Raw genomic sequence first — 7,500 nt, 5'->3', positions numbered from 1 at the left:
ATTCTTTGTTGACTTGAGAAACTGAGAAACTCTAATAAATTTTAGGACTGATGACTTCAATATAAATGTTTAACATAATGGGGAACATGAAGAAAGCTGCCCCTTACAGGTTTAGAAACCCACAAGCTCAGTGACTTTTTGTTATAACATTAGCATTATAACCACTGAAGTCTGGTCAATCTGGATACATAGGAGGCCCTGCCACTTTCTAGGATTTTATCACACAACTGATTATTGATAATAATATTTGACCTAGTTTCAGCCATAGAATTTCTTCTCCAAGAGTTCACAGTTTTCATTAACTTAATTATGTTTCTTAAATTTCATTCATTACTTCAATACAGGCATAAGTGATTAGAGGGTTAAAATCATAGTTGGGTTTGCTATTCATTTCGAATCATGGTTAGCTGGCAGGGCTGTGTCATGTTAGACAATCAGTAATCTATAATCTGAGCAATAGTATTTGTATTTTTCCAATTTACTTCTTATCCACTCTTAATTACTTTTCACTTGTTCATTTATCACAATCAAACCATTATATGTGATCTATTTTTGTGGAAACAAGGTTAGTAGCAGTACCACTAAGTCTCCCACCAGTTGATCAATGATCGTAATCAAATGGTGGGGAGTGAAAGAAGGGGTCATGGTTGCATATTCTTTCATTTAGAAAATTAGCTTTGGCTTTACCATTGCTTTTACTTATGTACATAATGACCATGGTAATTATATTAATCTTTCATCTTAAAAGCCTTGCTGTAAAAATGAGTGATGAGTAGAATGTGGTATAAACATTTTTCATCTATCTCTCTTGCTCTCATTTTATAACTAAAACCTCTCTATATATTTTACATGGGCACATTCACAATGGCAGAAAAGAATATATTTATATCAAATTAGCTGCAGAATTATATACTCTGTACCATACAGTAAATGTTATTATAAGATGTTATCAGGATTATTGGGTTAGATGTCAAGTGATGACATGTGGCACAATAACATGTTGTCTGTCTATGGCACAGACAAAAGTGGCCAGGGCCTCCTGTATGTCCAGATTAAAGAGACTATTGATATAATTTAATAAATTCTGGCCAAGTTCCAACAATAAAAAATACAGGACCTGAATAAGGACAAAGTAAAATAAGAAACAAGTAATTCACACTTCCCCCCTTCCCCCTACCACCACTGTCAGTAATTCTGCAACATTGACTTCCTATGTTTACTGAAGACTGGAGCAATGCGATACTGATATGTATTTCCTTCTACATATCCATTGTTATTCATTCTGCTTCTCAGTTCTTCAATGGTTGGATGGGATGATTTGAAAGCTGTCTGTCCTCGACTGGCCTCTTGCTCCCATCTTGTTCGCAAAGCTGTCACATGGCCTGGAAAGTAACAGAATAGAATTTTAAATTAAAGATATCAAGTCTCATTTCCTTGCCTATAAGTCATATTCATCCTTCCAATTTAACAAATATCCATAAATGTAAATTTTAAGAAAGTCAGTACCTAATATTTTTAATTTAATTTTTCACAATTGTCTGGAAAATACCATTCACATATCATATTTATGTAGAATACAGTTTTAAATCAGTTACATGATAATAATACAACTTGCAGCATGGAAATTACTTTAACAAACTGTGATTTGACTCCCATAACAAGGAAAAGCTGACATCCTACCAGACAGCTCTGAGTCTGTGTTCTGAGAAGAGTCAGGTGGAGTTGTGCTTCCTGTTGGTGACACAAAAGAGCATGTAGCACAGCACGTATGGTGGTGATGAGGGTGCACCGGGCTGCCTCCGTCCTTTTGGGCAACCTTCTGAGACTCGATTAAAGTCTCTAGGTCCTCTACAATCTGCATGTAGATTACAACAGGAAATAATGAATAGACTACAAGGAATACTGTATAAAAAATGAAAAATAAAAACATAAAGATGATGCAGCAGACAGTCTTTCCCACAACCCAAGTTCTTTTGATTCACTTCTTCTGCATGGGATACCCATTTTCCTTAATTTTCCAGTTTTCTCTCCATCTCTTTTCCAGTCTCCTCTTTCTCTCACCCTTTTCCCTCTCCCATAAAACAAAATCATTGTGTGGTTGAAGAATGGTATGAAATTCAAACAGTAAAAAAGGCTCAGAGAATAAAGTAATCAGTCAATAAATCAGAATATGTGAATTAGAAATTAAATTTTAAAACGTGACCCTGACAATCAGACAAAAACAAGAGAAAATATTGAATAAATATTGTGGTTGACCTACCTGTGAAAAATCAGGTCTTTCTTCAGGTACCTTATGCCAAGAGTTCTCCAGTAATGTTGCTACTTCTTTGGGAAAGGCCATGTCAAGGGGAGGCCGACTGTGTCTGTGAAAAATATAATGTTTACTAAGAAATTACATATCTAAACATGTATGTACTACTGCCTGTAGCAGTTCCAATCCCCCCATAGCTAGGTGGCACCTCTGTCTACCTACATCTAATCCCCTGCCTCCAGCCAATGTGTTTTACCATATTTTTATATCTCACTACTTTTCTATCTCTTGCCCTTTTTCCTCCCCCTTTCTTTCTTCCTTTTTCTCTAACCCTCATTCCATTTTCATAAGTGGTTTCAGGATAAATTCAGTAAAGGAGACTTTTGTATACAGAGGGAAGGGAGACACAGTAAATCCTACATTTCTAAAAGCTAGCCCTAGGCCAGTGGTAAAAGTGGGGTCACCTTGCATCTTCTACCTCTTCTTCATCACAATCCTCTTTTTCCAATGAGGGAGAAAAAGTTAGTTATGTTTCATCAAGTAACCTAAGTGCTGTCTCATTTTGAATTTTTGCCTTACTTGTATGCCATGTCAGCAGCTGCAGCAGCAGGCTTGAGGTGTGCAAAAGGAAGTTCAGAGGCTAGAAGTTCCCACAGACAAAGTCCAAATGAAAATACATCAGCTTTAATTGAGTATCTGGTGCACTGGAAAAAAAAAAATTATAAACTAAATGAGGGCCTATATATTCTTTACATCAAATATATATATATATATACATTTCATTTTTTTTTTTTTTAATTCACCTGCTGAGTTATAGCAAAAGGATTCTCTTACCTGTGTAAATACTTCAGGTGCCATCCAGCGAAGATTACCTGGTTGTTTAGTCATATTTTCTTCAAGTATATTTCGTACAAATCTTGATTCCCCAAAATCTGCAACTCTAGCTCGACACTGTTGACATAGAGATAACTAAGCCTTCTTTATCAATCTCTTTGAATATCAGTCTTAAATTCACATATCTCTAAGATTATATGTGAAAGTTTTTCTTTATTCTAGTTAATTCTTAAATAAATATCAGTGGAACATAACTCACATCATTGCTTAGAAGAATGTTATGGGAATTCAAGTCCCTATGAATGATAGGTTGTGGCAGTGTGTGTAAATACAGCATGCCATTTGCTACATCAAGGGCTATCTGTAGTCTAGTCACTGTGTCAATTGACCTCTTCTGTTCATGTAGAGTGCTGAACAGGGAACCTCCCGCAACATATTCCGTGACAATCGCAAATTGCTGTTAAAATAATTACTTTTCTATAATATCATGTATAATTTATTTATCATTATCCAAATCTCAGATGATAAAAAAATATCACATATAGTAACCAAGCTACTCAACTTACACTTGGGTCCTGTAAACAAGCACCAACAAACTTAACAATGTAAGGGGAATCAAGAGACCCAAGAACAGACACCTCACGGCAGAACATTTCCACGTCACTTTTACCATAGGACATGTTGGCTCTGTATCTCTTCACAGCAACAATTTTGTCTTCATATTTTCCCTGAAAATTAAATGATTTTTCATCATTATTATACGATAAACTATGTTTTCACATACAGAAACTTAGAACTATGTATAAGTAGATACAGGAATAATGTATGTAAAAAAGAAAATAAGCGTCATCTGGCAAGAGACCTTACCTTGTAAATTTTTCCAAATGAACCAGATCCAATATTTTCCATATTTTCAATATCTGAAAGACTGAGATGTAATTCTGGTGGCAATACCGATCGAAGATGTAGTACATCTATCTTTTCTGGAAAATAATCACAATTTTTATGGATGTTTACCATAAAAGATACTTGAATTATGAAGCTCTCTGAAATATATCACCAATGTTACATTTTATTTATAGCCTCTGTCAGTCATACAAAATTTTAATTTTGTACCTTGAATCATTGTTCGCAGTTTGCCAATTGGTGATGGAATGGGAAAGTACGTAGTTTCAAGACCTGACAAATAGTCTCCTCTTGCATAATCTTCATATAAACCTGGTCGTCTGAAATACTTGAGAATGCTGGCAATGTCATCATATCCTTTCTCATATGCCCACATGAGTGGTGTCTGCTCTTCCTGTATGATCTTAAAAAAAAAGCATTATATCTAATCAGATGACTGTGCCTTAACTTATTGCAATAAGGATTCTTGCACATGGAACTTTTTGATGCTCTACTCTTCCCAATAATAATAAAGATAGAAAAAATAATACTGAATAAATAAAAAATAACATTTGAGTGTAATGAAATATATCACCTCTCTTTACATAAAAGCAATAAATATAGGAGTCTGACAATAATATGTACAAATAAAAAAAATATTTCTTCACAAGATTAGATCTCATCTTAAGAGAAATTTAAAGTATACCTTTTTCTCACTGTTCAAGATCCGATCATGAGCTGTAAGGTTGGTGTCTGCCCCATGACTAAGTAGAAGCTGGACAATCTTTGCATGCCCATGATAACATCCAGAGTGTAAAGGTGTGTGGCCGTCTGGACTCTGCAAAAATACTAAATTAATAGAATATCTTTTTTTTTTTAATAAGTACCTAGCAGAAAACAGATCAATATTGCATAATAGTTGGCATGAAAGCTGTGCAATCTAGTTTTATAAAGTTTTATATAAGTTACCTGTGCCAGAAACATTAGTGGAGTGAAATTCTAGAAAACCTATTTAAATATACAAACCTGATAATTAATCAAAGCAGGATCCTGACTTAATAAGAAATCCACAAGATCTATGCTTTGACCCCCTGTGCAAGCTGCTTGCACTGCTATTTCACCCCATAAGTTTTCTTTCAGCAACAGGCTTGAACCTCCATATGTCAGCAGGGCCTTTGCACATTCAAACCACCCATGATAACAAGCTCTGACAAAAAATATAAAGAAGTCAATTATATGAAAGAAAAATGGTAGTGTAATCATGCTCTCATAAGTATAGTCCACCACATTTCAATAAATATTTTTTGTGAAAACAGAAAATATACATATAAGTCATTTTGTTAAAGAAATAGCATTATATTCATCTAAATATTTTAGAGTTCAGGACTTTGTCCTGTGAGGCCATGAGAGTCCCACAAAAGTGTTTGAGGTCTTTTAAACATTCAAGTGCAAGTTACCCCATTTTATATAAGTGAGATTTGAAATCACTTATATACAGTGAGTGAAGCAAATGAGAATAGCTTTTCTATTTGCAATATTTATAAATTACTTTTTTATTTTGGATAAAGTATTGATCCTATTTCAGAACTTCTGTAGCCCATCACACTGAACAACTGCTTATTTTTCCACTAGAATAACCAATATCTCTATTACTTTTCAACATATACAAAAAACAACTAATCTCGTACTAAATATGTAAATAAAACATATGCAAAAACCTTGGACCAGGTCAGGTCAGAAGAAACAATGAAATGAGTGAGAAATGTATGAATGCCAAAACAAAAACACTCTTCTTACCTCAAAACTACCAGAATGACTATTTATTATCAAGACATGAGAATTTTTTTTTTACATGGATAATCACAGAAGTCAAATATCAAAACTACATTTCCTACTTATTGGTGACATATTCCATACTTACACATGAAGAGGAGTGTCCAAATAGACATTTGTAATATGGGCATCAGATCGAAACTGTGGTTGCAGCAGTAAATTTAAAATATTAGAATGACCATTCTGAACACAGCAATGTAAAGCTGTGTTACCTTCCTCATCTTGAATTCGAACTGTTTGGGAGATAAATCTCTAACTGAAAGACGCACAAAATTTTATGTATGCAATAAAATATTCCAAAAATGATTTTTACAAACAAATATATTCATAAAATCATGATAAACAAAAGTAAGTTATTTCAAAATAAAAAAAATAAAATAACAGTCTAATAAAATAAGGTACAGAAAATGTAGTTTTCATTACAGATTTCTTGTTGCATATTATTTTCATATACATTTTGTTTCAATATACAAATTACAAATCAGAGAAACACCTTTTCTTTGTGCATGTGTGTGGTGTGTGTGTGGTATGGTGTGGTATGGTGTGGTATGGTGTGTGTGTGTGTGTGTGTGTATGTGTGTGTGTGTGTGTGTGTGTGTGTGTGTGTGTGTGTGTGTGTGTGTGTGTGTGTGTGTCTGTGTGTGTGTGTGTGTGTGTGTGTGTGTGTGTGTCTGTGTGTGTGTGTGTGTTTGTGTCTGTGTGTGTGTGTGTTTGTGTGTGCCTGCGTGCGTGCGTGCGTGCGTGCCTGCGTGCCTGCGTGCCTGCGTGCCTGCGTGCCTGCGTGCGTGCGTGCGTGCGTGCGTGCGTGTGTGCGTGTGTGCGTGTGTGTGTGCGTGTGTGTGTGCGTGTGTGTGTGCGTGTGTGTGTGCGTGTGTGTGTGTGTGTGTGTGTGTGTGTATGTGTGTGTGTGTTGTGTGTGTGTGTGTTGTGTGTGTGTGTGTTGTGTGTGTGTATGTTGTGTGTGTGTTGTGTGTATGTGGTATGGTGTGTGTGTGTTGTGTGTGTGTGTGTTGTGTGTGTGTGTGTTGTGTGTGTGTGTGTTGTGTGTGTGTATGTTGTGTGTGTGTTGTGTGTATGTGGTATGGTGTGTGTGTGTCTGTGGCAAAAAGAGGAAAAAGAAAAGTATGTGGCAAGTCAAACTAACCTCTTGCTCCTTTCTTCAGAAGCATCTGTACCACTTTATAATAGCCAAAGGTGCTGGCTAAATGGAGTGGCCGGTCACCCACAGAGCCTGCTATATTGACGTCAACTCCACGTGAAAGTAAATATTCTACAACCTGATTAAAGCATAAATAATACCCATCACTTATTCTGGAATATAGGAAGAAGTGCAATTCCAGTACTCAGTCATATGTAAGACATTTCAGCAGGGCACATTCAGGAAAAAAGCTTTAAGTGTACTGTGTCCATAGCATGGTAAACACTTAAAATATGTACTAAAAATATGTTGATGGATTAGTTGGTACTGACAACCATTACTGGTGATTTGCTTATGATAATTCCTTTTACATTACTAATAACAATAATGATAATACCAGTAATAATAATAATAATAATAATAATAATAATAATAATAATAACACAGTTTAAGCAAATAATATGACCATATTCAAATTAGGTAGTATTGACTATTTGGTTAAAATTACCTTGCTGTTCTGAGCACTGGCAAAAAACTTTGCAGATAAGACCTGGGGTGA

At 35.2% G+C, this 7,500-nt stretch overlaps 1 protein-coding gene across 1 annotated transcript in view; it reads right to left on the bottom strand.

Moving 5' to 3' along the window:
* LOC125042702 (serine/threonine-protein kinase TNNI3K-like) overlaps positions 1 to 7,500 on the bottom strand; it is an 18,083-nt gene that overhangs the window by 973 nt on the left and 9,610 nt on the right. Inside the window, exons 5-17 of the mRNA XM_047638518.1 lie at positions 6,948 to 7,080; positions 5,892 to 6,036; positions 4,997 to 5,177; positions 4,677 to 4,808; positions 4,202 to 4,394; positions 3,953 to 4,068; positions 3,652 to 3,813; positions 3,345 to 3,542; positions 3,086 to 3,202; positions 2,831 to 2,955; positions 2,261 to 2,363; positions 1,681 to 1,855; positions 1 to 1,382 (exon numbers count right to left, since the gene is read on the bottom strand). The exon at positions 1 to 1,382 is cut by the window's left edge and continues 973 nt beyond it. Of these exons, the coding sequence (XP_047494474.1) occupies positions 1,186 to 1,382; positions 1,681 to 1,855; positions 2,261 to 2,363; positions 2,831 to 2,955; positions 3,086 to 3,202; positions 3,345 to 3,542; positions 3,652 to 3,813; positions 3,953 to 4,068; positions 4,202 to 4,394; positions 4,677 to 4,808; positions 4,997 to 5,177; positions 5,892 to 6,036; positions 6,948 to 7,080 (1,977 nt within the window). The 3' untranslated portion in view covers positions 1 to 1,185. The remainder of the gene's footprint in view (positions 1,383 to 1,680; positions 1,856 to 2,260; positions 2,364 to 2,830; positions 2,956 to 3,085; positions 3,203 to 3,344; positions 3,543 to 3,651; positions 3,814 to 3,952; positions 4,069 to 4,201; positions 4,395 to 4,676; positions 4,809 to 4,996; positions 5,178 to 5,891; positions 6,037 to 6,947; positions 7,081 to 7,500) is intronic.

This window comes from Penaeus chinensis, chromosome 32, assembly GCF_019202785.1.
Source record: "Penaeus chinensis breed Huanghai No. 1 chromosome 32, ASM1920278v2, whole genome shotgun sequence".
NCBI classification, from domain to species: domain Eukaryota; kingdom Metazoa; phylum Arthropoda; class Malacostraca; order Decapoda; family Penaeidae; genus Penaeus; species Penaeus chinensis.
The sequence above is the reverse complement of the archived record's forward strand: the minus strand, read 5'-3'. Positions and strand labels throughout refer to the sequence as shown.